The sequence below is a fragment of the Nomascus leucogenys genome, chromosome 5 (genome assembly GCF_006542625.1).
Source record: "Nomascus leucogenys isolate Asia chromosome 5, Asia_NLE_v1, whole genome shotgun sequence".
Classification (NCBI taxonomy): domain Eukaryota; kingdom Metazoa; phylum Chordata; class Mammalia; order Primates; family Hylobatidae; genus Nomascus; species Nomascus leucogenys.
Genome location: NC_044385.1, coordinates 65,970,195 through 65,982,901, shown reverse-complemented (window position 1 = coordinate 65,982,901; position 12,707 = coordinate 65,970,195). Strand labels below are relative to the sequence as shown.

General features: G+C 33.0%; 1 protein-coding gene across 3 annotated transcripts in view; it reads right to left on the bottom strand.

Annotated features, from left to right (window-relative positions):
• Positions 1–12,707, bottom strand: part of COG6 (component of oligomeric golgi complex 6) — a 101,653-nt gene that overhangs the window by 76,084 nt on the left and 12,862 nt on the right. For all 3 annotated transcript variants that reach the window (XM_003270010.2, XM_030813305.1, XM_030813306.1), the window contains exon 5: positions 805–916. In XM_003270010.2, coding sequence (XP_003270058.1) covers positions 805–916 — 112 coding nt within the window. The remainder of the gene's footprint in view (positions 1–804; positions 917–12,707) is intronic.

Below are 12,707 nucleotides of genomic sequence, written 5' to 3'. Positions count from 1 at the left end.
GTGGGTAGGTACTATGGCTCAGACCTGTAGTCCCAGCACTTTGGGAGGCCGAGGTAGGCACACCGCTTGAGCTCAGGAGTTTAAGACCAGCCTGGGCAACACAGTGAGACACTATCTCTACTAAAAATTAAAATTAAAAAATCAGACAGGAGTGGTGGTGCATGCTTGGATACCCTAGCTACCTGGGAGGCTGAGATGGGAGGATCACTTGAGCCTGGGAGGTTGAGGCTGCAGTGAGCTGTGTTTGTGCTACTGCACTCCAGCCAGGGCGACAGAGCGAGACCCTGTCTCAAAAACAAAAGGAAAAGAAAATAGAAAATGTGGTCTAACTGTACTATGATATATGAAGGAGATAAAGAGAACATATGTGTGTACTATCTGTATTGGGGGAGGAGACAGAGTGGGTAGAAGGCTAAATCCTCACATTTCACAATAGAGAATCAATAGAAAATAGTTAACATAGATAATCAAAGCATATTCTTTTTAACTATACATCTAGAATATAGAATTTACAAAAGAAGCAATTAATAACATTGAAAATGGTTGACAAAAGACCTAAAGGTGAGGAAGAGTAAAATAGGTGACATAGATTTTCTTTTTATAACTTTATTGACTCTGACTTTTTAAAAAGTACATGTATTACTTTGAAAAATATAATTAAAATACACATCTTAAATTTCCAAACATAAAAGTATTCCCAGATGAAACTTTTTTTAATGGGAAAATAAAGCTTCAAAAAAGCAATTTCTCTCTAATATCTCTAACTACTAAACTTTAAATGATTATAACAGAAAGCCAGGATACCTCAGTAATGGGTCCTTCTCTTGTACCTCGGAGAAGATTCATTTCACCAGAAGTTAGTTGGAACTTGGATAAGAAGGCATCTGCAACTTGTGCTCTTATCTCTAATTTTTGGCTGTAATTTTCAAAACAAGCAATAAAAATCAAGCATCTTATACAGTTGCATAGCTTTAAAACAAGTTCTATCTCAGACATAATAAATTTTTAAAACAAAGGTATGAAAAGTTCTCAACATTTTCAAAGGTCTTGTTCCTGCCTCAAATATTAGAATTTTATCAGACATGTAGGTGATAAAATTAGCTAATATTGTTCTATTTCAGATACTTGCACACAATAAATGGAGTTGATCATTACACAAAAGAAAAAATAAGTCCATGCATGGTCCCTGCATTACAAATTTGCAGCCACTTACAAGTACTTAAATAGTTCACCTTGCAGTTTGCTAGATGATTTTATAAGAGAGAAATATGTACCTGTTTTCAACCAATTTCTTTTCAGTCACTAAAACAATTCCTAAGCCTTTTAAGTTTTCACATGACATACCTATCAAAAATCAAATTTATTAGTTTATTTTATGTTAGAGGAGAACTCCTTTATTAATTCTCCATAAATTGCTAGTCACTTATCCACTTTGGTCTTCTCCACTTTTTCTACAAAATATAGTCATAAAAACAACCTTTTAAATTATATTATATGAATGCAACCTATCTAAACTAGCTGTTGGAAAAAGGCACACTCAAGGACCTATGGGACTGAGTAGAATCAATACCCACAGGCAAGTTAGGAACAGAAACTACTTGAACAGACACTCAACATTCCTGGTTTCTGTATCTCAGAACTGAAAATATATAAATAAAGTTATAAAAGTATTTCACTAGCAATATTCAGAGAATAGTAATATTCCACAATTAAACAAAATTCAAATAAGAATGAACAAAGATAAACATAAACACTATTTGTATAGATGGTACAATGCATCTGCCATCTCTGTTTTATTTGGACCTGTGGGATGGAGGTTTTAAATTCAAAGTTGAATGCTAATACTCCTACTGAATAAAGAAATTTACAAGCAAAAATCCTCCAGGTGGCAGCAAAGATCTGTTTATTTCAAATGATAAATCACCTAATTGAGTATACACAGATTTAAATGTCATGTTCTTAATCATCTTATTATTGATATCTAAAAGTTATCTTAATATTTATCTTATTTTTGCTTTGTTGCCTGTGCTTTTGAGGTCTTATTCAAAAAATCCTTGCCCAGTCCAATTTCATGAAACAATTCTATTTTTTTTCTGGTAGTTATATAACTTGTGGTCGTATAGTTTACTCTTTAATCCATTTAGAGTTTATTTTTATATATGGTGAGAGATAAGGGTCTAGTTTCATTCTTCTGTATGTAGCTACCTAATTTTTCCAACACCACTTACTGAAGACACTGTCTCTTCCCCAACGTGTGTTCTTGGTGCCTTTGTTGAAAATCAGTTGGCTGAAAATGCATGAATTTATTTCTGGGTTCTCTAGTCTGTTCCATTGGTCTATGTGTTTTTACACCAGAACCATGCTGTTTTGTAGTATATTTTGAAGTCAGGTAGTATATAATGCCTCCAGCTTTCTTCTTTTTGCTTTGACTATCCAGGTTCTTTTTCATTTCCATATGAATTTTAAGATTTTTTTTCTATTTCTGTAAAGAATGTCACTAATATTTTAATAGGGATTGCATAGAATCTGTAGATTGCTTTGGGTACTAAGGACATTTTAACCACATTAATTCTTCTAATCCATGAACACAGGATTATCTGCCGATTTATTTGTGTCCTTTTCAATTTCTTTCATCACTCTCATAATTTTCATGGTAGAGATCTTTCACCCCCTAAATTTATTCCTAAGTATTTTATCATTTTTTGTAGTTATTATAAATGGAATTGCTTTCTTCATTTCTTTTTCAGATAATTTGCCGTTGGTGTATGAAAACACTACTTGCTTTTGTATGTCGATATTGTTTCCTGCAACTTTACTAAATTCCTTTAATATTTATACAGTTGCACAAATTTTCGGTGGAGTCTTTAGGATTTTAAATATATGAAACAACCTACAAAACGGGAAGTACTTGCAAACTATGCATCTGGCAAGAAGCTAATATCCAGAATATATAAGAAACTCAACTCAATAACAACAAAAAAAATCTGATTTAAAAATGGGCAAAAGACCTAAATAAACATTTCTCAAAAGAAGACATACAATTGACAATGGTTATGTGAAAAAAATCTCAACATCACTAATCACCAGGGAAATGCAAATCAAACCACAGTATCACCTCTCCCCAATTAGAATGGCTATTACTTACCAGAAAGACAAAAAAACAACAAATGCTGGCAAAAATGCAGAGAAAAAAGAAATCTTATACACTGTTGGTGGGAATATAAATTAGTACGGCCATTATGGAAAACAGTGTGGGGGTTCCTCAAAAAACTAAAACCTATCATATGATCCAGCAATACCATTATTGGGTATATACGCAAGGGAATAATATCAGTATGTCGAAGAAACATCTGCACTTCCATGTTTATAGCAGTGCTATTCACAATAGCCAAGATATGAAATCAACCTAGATGCCCATGTACAGAAGAATGGATAAAGAACGTGTGTGTGTGTGTGTGTGTGTGCGTGTGTGTGTGTACACATACAACTGAATACTATTTTACTGCCATAAAACAGAATGAAATCCTGTCATCCGTGGCAACATGGATGAATCTGGAGGACATCATGTTAAGTGAAGTAAGCCAGGCACAGAAAGACAAAGTTACTCATATCACATGTGGAACCTAAAAAAGTTGACTTCATAGAAGTAGAGAGTACAATCATGGTTATCAGAGGTTGGGGAAGATAGTGGGGAGAAGGGGATAGGAAGAGATTGGTCAATGAGTACAAAGTTACAGTTAGGAAGAGTAAGTTCTACTGCTCTATTACAAACTAGCGTGACTACAGCAAATAACAATGCAGTGGTATTTCAAGATAGCGAAGAGTTTGAATATTGTCACCACAAAGAAATGATAAATGTTTAAAGTGATAGATATGGTAATTACCTTGAAACATTACATTGTACCCCATAAATATATATAATCATTATATGTCAATTATAAATTAAAAATGAATTTTTAAAAGCTTAAAGAGTTACCTTAACAGGTTTTGTTTTATACTTTTAAAAGTTCCAGTCATTGCCATTAAGAATTTAAAGTAATTATAAAATTTCATCAAATTCCTTGAGACTATGCAAATTAACCATGTGAAATAAAATGTTTTTGGGAGCTTTTTTGGATCTATCTTTAGAATCAATTTATTAGGCACAAAGGAAAATTTGTCTCTTTAGTTTATAGTTTCATTTTGTTGTAACCAAAACAAGTGTTACCCACCTTGATCATACCCCTTAATCATTACAATTCATTCCAAATAATGTGGATCTAAAAATCGATCATGAGATAAAGACTGAAACACAGGCTCTATATATAGCTACAAAAGAGATGGTGCAAAAAATATTTTTATAATGGGCACAGTACTAAAACAAGAGTTTAATATATCAAAATGGCAACCTTAAAAGTAGTGACAATAAGGCCGGGTGCGGTGGCTCACGCCTGTAATCCCAGCACTCTGGGAGGCCGAGGCGGGCGGATCACGAGGTCAGAAGATCGAGACCATCCTGGCTAACATGGTGAAACCCTGTCTCTACTAAAAATACAAAAAATTAGCCAGGTGTGGTGGCAGGCGCCTGTAGTCCCAGCTACTTGGGAGGCTGAGGCAGGAGAATGGCGTGAACCCAGGAGGCGGAGCTTGCAGTGGGCCGAGATCAAGCCACTGCACTCCAGCCTGGGTGACAAAGTGAGACTCTCTCAAAAACAAAAGTAGTGACAATAAATTCTAATATATTTTTTATTATCATATTACTCTAGTTTTACCACATGTATTCTTTCCAGGTAAATTTTCACAACCACTCTGACAGGAAGTTATTGTCAGATGGTCCAGTGATTTGGTTTGGGAATATTCACTCATTCAAATAACATTATTGGAGACTTACAGTGTATAAGGCCTATGCCAGAGACAAGTATGACAAAAGGCACTTATGACACAGATCTTGTCCTTACTTTACATCAACATATGGAACTTTTAGAGGGCTTTTAATGTCTAAGTAAAAAGTACAGGAGATAAATATTAACATAAAACATATAAATTATAACTTCTAGAGTATAGGATTATGTTTGTACAATCACTGTATATTATATAAATAAGTTAAATAATATGTGAAATATATACTATGGAAAAATACTGAGGTAGATCTATACGTACTAACATAAAATGATCCATAAGGCATTTTATAGGTATAAAAAATTGCGAGAAAGTATTTATAGGAATCCCCATTTATTTTTAAGAAGTAATTACATTTGTCCCCCCTTATCCTCCGGGGATATAGTCCAAGACCCTCCAGTGGATGCCTGAAACTGCTGATGGTACCAAACCCTACACGTACTGTTTTTCAATCTGATAACTGAGACGGCTACTAAGTGACTACTGAGTGGTGGTGTATATAGCATCACACACTAGAAAAAGGGATGATTCATGTCTCACCAAAGTGGGAGCCAACCACTTGAGATTTCATCATGCTACTCAAAATGGTACATAATTTAAAGCTTACAAATTGTTTATTTCTGAAATTTTCCATTTATTACTTTCAGACTGCAGTTGACCATGAGTAATGGAAACCAGACAAAGCAAAACCATAGACAAGGTTGGGAATTATTGTATATAAACACATGTACATCAATTTTCAGTATGTCCAGTCGTATATTGCCTAAGTATTTAAAATAAACAGACTACTTAATTTTTATGATTCCTTCAAATCAGCCCAGAACATGATTTATGAATCTTGGGGTACTTTTCTTTTTCTTGAAAACTTCTCTCTCTCATATCTTAATTCTACTTCTAGGTTCACTTACACCAAATAATTTCAAAATAATTTTTTAAATGGACATAAGATATAAACAAAATAAAAAAAGTAAAGAAATATAAATGGCAAAACAAAATGAGAAATATGTCGATTCATCACTATTTGATGACATGTAAATTAAAATGGTGTGATACCGGGGCCTGTCGTGGGGTAGGGGGAGGAGGGAGGGATAGCATTTGGAGATATACCTAATGTAAATGACGAGTTAATGGGTGCAGCACACCAACATGGCACATGTATACATATGTAACAAACCTGCACGTTGTACACATGTAGCCTAGAACTTAAAGTATAATTTAAAAAATAAATTAAAAATAAAAATAAAAAATAAAACGGTGTGATAATATTTTTCATCTATATTGGCAAAGTTTTTAAAGATGATATCTAATGCTGATAAGGGTTTAACAAAATAGGCAGAATGGAAGTAGAAATTGTTATAACCTTTTTCGAGAAAAATTTAGGCATTATATTTCAGGACACTTCCAAAAATGATCCTCTTGAAATAAAAAATCATAGGAAAATGAACATAAAATATTAAGCAAAAAAAGTAAAATATTAACAACATACACACGTACTCACTCTGGAAGGAAATATTTCAAAACATTAATTGTGGTTCTATCTGAGTGGTAGAGTTATATCTGATTTTAGTTTTCCTTAAATTTTATACAATAGATTTATATTAACATTATGTCAAAAAAATTTAAGAAAGAAAAGGCAGTTTTTTACACTTAAAAGATTCCTTTTACCTAATTCATATGATGGAAAGATAAGTGAAATAACCTGTTTGACAGGATCTTAAAGAATCTGGTCATCAATTACAATCCTTAAGAAAAAGTATTTCTACAATATTTTTCTTGGTTCTAAAATAGAAAAAAAGAAGAAACTTTTCACTTTAAGTTTTTATAAAGTATCAAACTGAAAGTTAAACATTTTTGAAAGACTGGTTAAAACTCAATAGAGATAAAATCCTGTAATGAAGTTGTTTTCCTGTCAGCATTTCCAGTATCATGCCATGATTTTAAAACCTGATAAATTTCTAAATTTTTATCTTAGTATTTTAAAACAAATAGATAAAATAACTTCAATACAAAAATATATTGAAAAATAAAGCACATACAAATGACAAAAAAGATAAAACTGAGCTACATCAAAATTTAAAATGTGCTATAAATGATATCATGAAAGTGAAGATAACCCACAAAATGAGAGAAAATGGTTGCAAATAATGTATCTGCTAACAAACCTATATCCAGAACATATAAAGAACTTTTACAACCAATAAATAAAAACACAGATAACCTAAATAAAAAATGGGTAAAGGACGTAGACATTTCTCCAAAGAAAATACGCAAATACCAATAAGCAATAAAAAGATGCTTGACATCATTAGTCATTAGGAAAATGCAAATCTAAACCACAATGAGTAGTACTTCACACCCAGTAGCATGGCTATCATCAAAATGACAGATTAAAAACAAAGATGTACAGAAATTGGAATCTTCATATGTTGCTTTTGGAAATGTAAAACTGTGCAGCTTCTTTGGAAAACAGTGTGGCAGTTCCTCAAACACTTAAAGAGTTATTATATATGATTCAGCAATTCTACCTCTAAATATATACCTAAGAGGAATAAAACATGCCCACACAAAAACTTGTAAACAAATATTTACAGCCAGCATTATTCGCAATAGTCAAATAGTGGAAATAACCCAAATGTCTATCAACTCGTGAGCGGGTGAACAAAATGTGGTGTTGCTATACAATGGAATACTATTCAGCCATAAAAAAAAGTTAAAGTAACATGGATGAATCTTAAAAGCATTTATGCTACGTGGAAAAAGCTAGTCAAAAAGGGCCACATATTGTATGATCTTATTTGCATGAAAGATTCAGAATAGGCAAATCTAGAGAGGCAGAAAGTAGATTAATGGTTCACTAAGGCTAGATGACTACTAATAGTCACGAGTTTTCTTTCTGGGATGGTGAAAATGTTGTAACTCAGATCATAATGATGATTGCACAACTCTGAATATACTAAAACCAATAAACTATATACTTTAATTTTATGATATGTGAATTATATCTCAACAAAGATGTTTTTACAACAAAAAAGATTCTACCTTTTGAATTACAATTACATGTATTATTATAACTGTACAAAATACAGCTTAAAAGGCATCTAATACATTCTTCCAGCTTGATACTTTCCACTCCTTAATAACATTTAGTTAAGTATATATGCACAATTGCTATTACTCTTATAAAATAAGAGTCTCAAATATTAACAGGCAATGTCAGCAGTAACTATTTAAAATGTTAAAGTAACCATGTAGATATATTCAGTTGATAAGTTTTCTGTGTGGAAAGGAGTGGGTACAAAGAGCATTAATACACTGCCTTTGCTATCTGGTTACAATAGTCAAAAGACCACAACGTCCAGCAACTGTTTAGAAATTATAGGGCAGAAAATAAGTGCTAGAAGAATAATGTGTTGTGGGAATACAAAGAAGGAACTAATTAATTTTTTTTCTGGTGACTGAGTAAAGGTTCCTGGCTGAACATGGAAAATATATAATAAAACTGTAAAGTACAAAGGTGAAATAAATTTCCTATAAGCCGAAGAGTTTTTTAAAGTAAGCAAGACTTTCTTTGAAACATATATATGTACATACATATATACATTCTCAAGGAACATGTACATGCATGTGTGACACACACATACACACGATAGCCTAAAATTCTTAAGTTTTGTAAAATATTTTGAAATATATGATGGGCATAAACAACAGGGAACCTCAAAGGACAAATGAGTTTTCAACAAATTAATTTTGGGAAACGGAATTCCAGGTAGAATGAATAAGAATGTAGAAAAAGTCTACCTGGTTGATAAATGTAGTTAAATCAGGAAATAAACAGCAATAGCCACTTTAAATGAAGCATGCCCACAAAAAAAAAAGGAAGAAAAAAAAAGCTCTTTTGTATTGGTGGGGAAAAATGTTAGGGAAAAAAGCTCTTTTTTATTGGTCGGGAAAATTTGATCAGACAAAATTTTCATTTAAAAAAATCCACACCATCTCCAAACCCAACTTTTAAAATACTTAAACCAAAGATTATTTCCAAATTTTTCCTCATACTATTTCCCTTAGAGCATGATCATCATAATCACAAGAAATGGATAAGCCATACTGTGCCTTACTCCCAAATTTTCATTTCCAGTCCAATATGTGTGACTGAAATAAAGTTGTTATAGCTTATCTGAGTCAGGCCCCTGCATGTCACTGGCAATATTTTCTTTTGGATAGTTGCTACTATGTACAAATGAGACAGGAAGAAAGAAGAAAGGAGATGTGATGCTCCCCCGCTTTCCCCTAACCTTTTATTAGGTAATGAGGAGAAAATGTGCCACATATGCTTCTGTAATATATTTTTACATGCAATATAAAACCATTTATGCAAGATAAAGTTTTATATTTTTATGCTACCAATTTCAAAACCTGAGTTAAAGTAGTTTACAATGCAATAAAAATAAATTAAAACTATTAAAAACTAAAATAGTAAGAAATAAAGGGAAAGGCTGAGAAAGTAAATAATACATCTGAGGAAAGCTATTGCAATTAAGCACAAAATAACTCTACGCTTCCTAGATGCCAGAGCAAAAATAGAAATAAGATGCGTGACATAGATTTCTTTGTCCAATAAAAGACGAGGAGTAGGGAGGGGCTACAGTCTTTAATGTATGTCATGCAGTGTGTTCAGCAACTTACGTAAATCATTTAGTTATCTCAAATACCCCATGACACAGATATTATTCCCTTCCTTCTTTCAGACATAGAAACTTAGGTTAAGGGAGGTTAAGAAATAACTGTACAAAATCAAAAATCTAATAATCTCTCACCCAAGGTTTCGATTAAAATTCAGGTTTTTGTCTTAAATCCTATATTCTTTCCATTTTAACATACTGAACTTAAAAAAATACACACACATAAACATTCTTCAGAGATTATTTTTCTGAGTCCAGAGAGAAATCTGGCTGGTGGGCCTTTAAAGAGATAATACAAATATAATAGTGATTTCAGTAGTATTTAAAAAATACAAAGGTATGTTCATGTACATATAGTCTTTCCTGATTACCAGTGAAGCCCATCGTCTGACTACCAATGAAGTATTAAGGCAAAATGCTAACCTGCAGTCCTGTGAAGAAAATTCTACGTTAAGCTTTATCTATTAGAGCATCTCAGCTGTCCTGATGACTGACTTCCTTCTCACTCACTTGGAAAAATATTCAAATCATTTATACATTTGTCTGAATAAGAGTATCATATTATTCAAATAATCCCACATTATTTCTATTTCTAAAGCTAACTGCTTATTTAATGAAGTTTCTTGTTAAAAAGATATTTTAAAATGAAAAAACAACTCCCTGCCAGCCCCCAGAGACCCGTTATCATAATTTCTGCCTTGCAATTTTCCTAAAATATATTCACACAAATGTTCACTTGGCACATCATACCTATAGCTCTTGGGATACCAGAATGTCATGAATTTTCACTTCCCAAAAGCATATCAGGCCAAAACACTTCCATAGGCTTACTAAAATAATAAACATAAACCTTGCTTAAATAGTTTTGAGAATACATGAACAGAAGCACAATGTTCTAATATTGTCTCCTATATACATTATTTAGAGCCCCATATTACAAGCTCCAATACAATGCTTATTTTTCAGTTTTCACTTTATGTTCCTTTCCTAACATTACAGTTGCTTTCCATATTCATTTACTCAAAAATTATTTATTGAATCTGTAAAATACCAGGCACTGCAAATACAAAAAGGAGAATAAGAAATTGTCATTGTTCTCAAGGAGCTCATAGTTTAGGAGAAAAAGAGACAATCAAATCAACAATTAATTGCAAACAACTGTAATACATATTACACTAAAAATTAAAACAAAAAGATTTAACTGAGAACAGGAAAAGTTTAAATAGGCTTTGCATACAGGATTACCGATCTATTATCCTCTTAGTTTTAGTCACAATTTTCAATTAAAGTAATGCTTGTTTTTGTGTTCAGCATTAACTTAGAGAAAAATTAACGTCAAGGTCTCTAACAGGGAATGTGTTTTTCTAGGAAACTTTTCTTTCAAAAGAACTGTTATAAAATGCAATCTAATTTTATGGTGAAGGCACAGGCTTAATTCTGATAAAGAAATTTAACACTGCCTTTCCTCACAGAGCTGGCTGCTTTGCAGAGTCAACCATCTCTCACATGGGCTTAGTCTGCAACTTTTCTCACCACTGTCCACCCACCAATAGGAGACTATTTGTGGTGATGGAACTGTACTATATCGTGACTATGGTGGCGCATTCAGGAATCTACAAATGATAAAATGTATAAAAATAAATACACCAATGAGTAAAACTGCAAAATCTGAATAAGACAGGTAGATAGTACCAAGGTCATTATCCTAGTTGTGGTACCATACTATAGTTCTGTAAAATGTTACCTTTGGCAGAGACAAGGTAAAGGTCTACCTTGGATCACTGTATTGTTTCTTTTCCTTTTTTTTTTTTTTTTTTTTTGAGATGGAGTCTCGCTCTGTCACCCAGGCTGGAGTGCAGTGGCGCAATCTCAGCTCACTGCAACCTCTGCCTCCTGGGTTCACGCCATTCTCCTGCCTCAGCCTCCTGAGTAGCTGGGACTACAGGCACCCGCCACCACGCCTGGCTAATTTTTTTGTATTTTTAGTAGAGACGGGGTTTCACCCCATTAGCCAGGATGGTCTCGATCTCCTGACCTTGTGATCCGCCCGCCTCAGCCTCTCAAAGTGCTGGGATTACAGGCGTGAACCACCGCGCCCGGCCTTGTTTCTTACAACTGCATGTGAATCTGTAATTATCTCAAAATATAAAGTTTAACATTTAAAAAGTTAAAATGTTTTTTCAAAGTTTACCAGTTAGGAGATGAGAGAATTAAGGTAGGGAAGAGGGACATTCCACAAAAAATTAAAAATATGAGTAATATTTTGTCTAAGGCCAAGTCTTTCAAATTATAGTCTTTGGACCACTCCATAAAAATACCTGGGATATTGTTAAAAGGGCCGAATCCTGAGCCCAAATCAAGATTGACTGAGTCATTAATAAAAAAAAACACAGTTGTTTACTTTTTTCAGTCAGATTCTCTGAGGATGGAGGCCTAAACTTGCCATTTTATCAAGCTCCTTGGTGGTTCTTATGTTTACTGTGATAAGGTGTGGATACATGAATCATAATGTAAAAGACCAGAAAGGAAAACTGAAATAAAAGACGGCTCCAATGACACCTAACATCAAACTAAATATTCCCAGTGATTTAAAAAAAAAGCTTTAAAGAATTCATTGTTCAAACTGTAAGGGATAGAAAATTATTGCTTATCATAAGTCAAAATTTGCCTAAATTTCTCCTTTAAAACTCAGTTCCAAACTCAGCAGCAATACATAATAAAATTTAGCCTTTTTTAAAACAGAAAAGATCATCAAATATTTGAAGACAGCCATCATGTCCCTCTTAGACTTATATTTCTAAATAAACAATTCTGTTTTTTTCAACCCTCCATCATTTTTTGAGACCCTTTATCATCCTATTCACCTCTTGCCCAACCTCACTTTTTCTTAAAAACTTGATTCTGTTGATACCTTACACTTAACATTCCATACTTTGTGTCATTCACAATTTTCCAAGTAAATTGTCTATATATATACTAAAGTCTTTGATTAAATGTTAAACACAAAAGGATTGGATTGAAGGTGCTCTGAAAAGTACTAGAAACTGACTTATAGGTCAACATCAAGTAATTAACCACCACTGCGGGGGGTATGACCGTTTATCCAGCTATAAAATACAGAATGACAATATCAACAAGATAAAAGGGAAT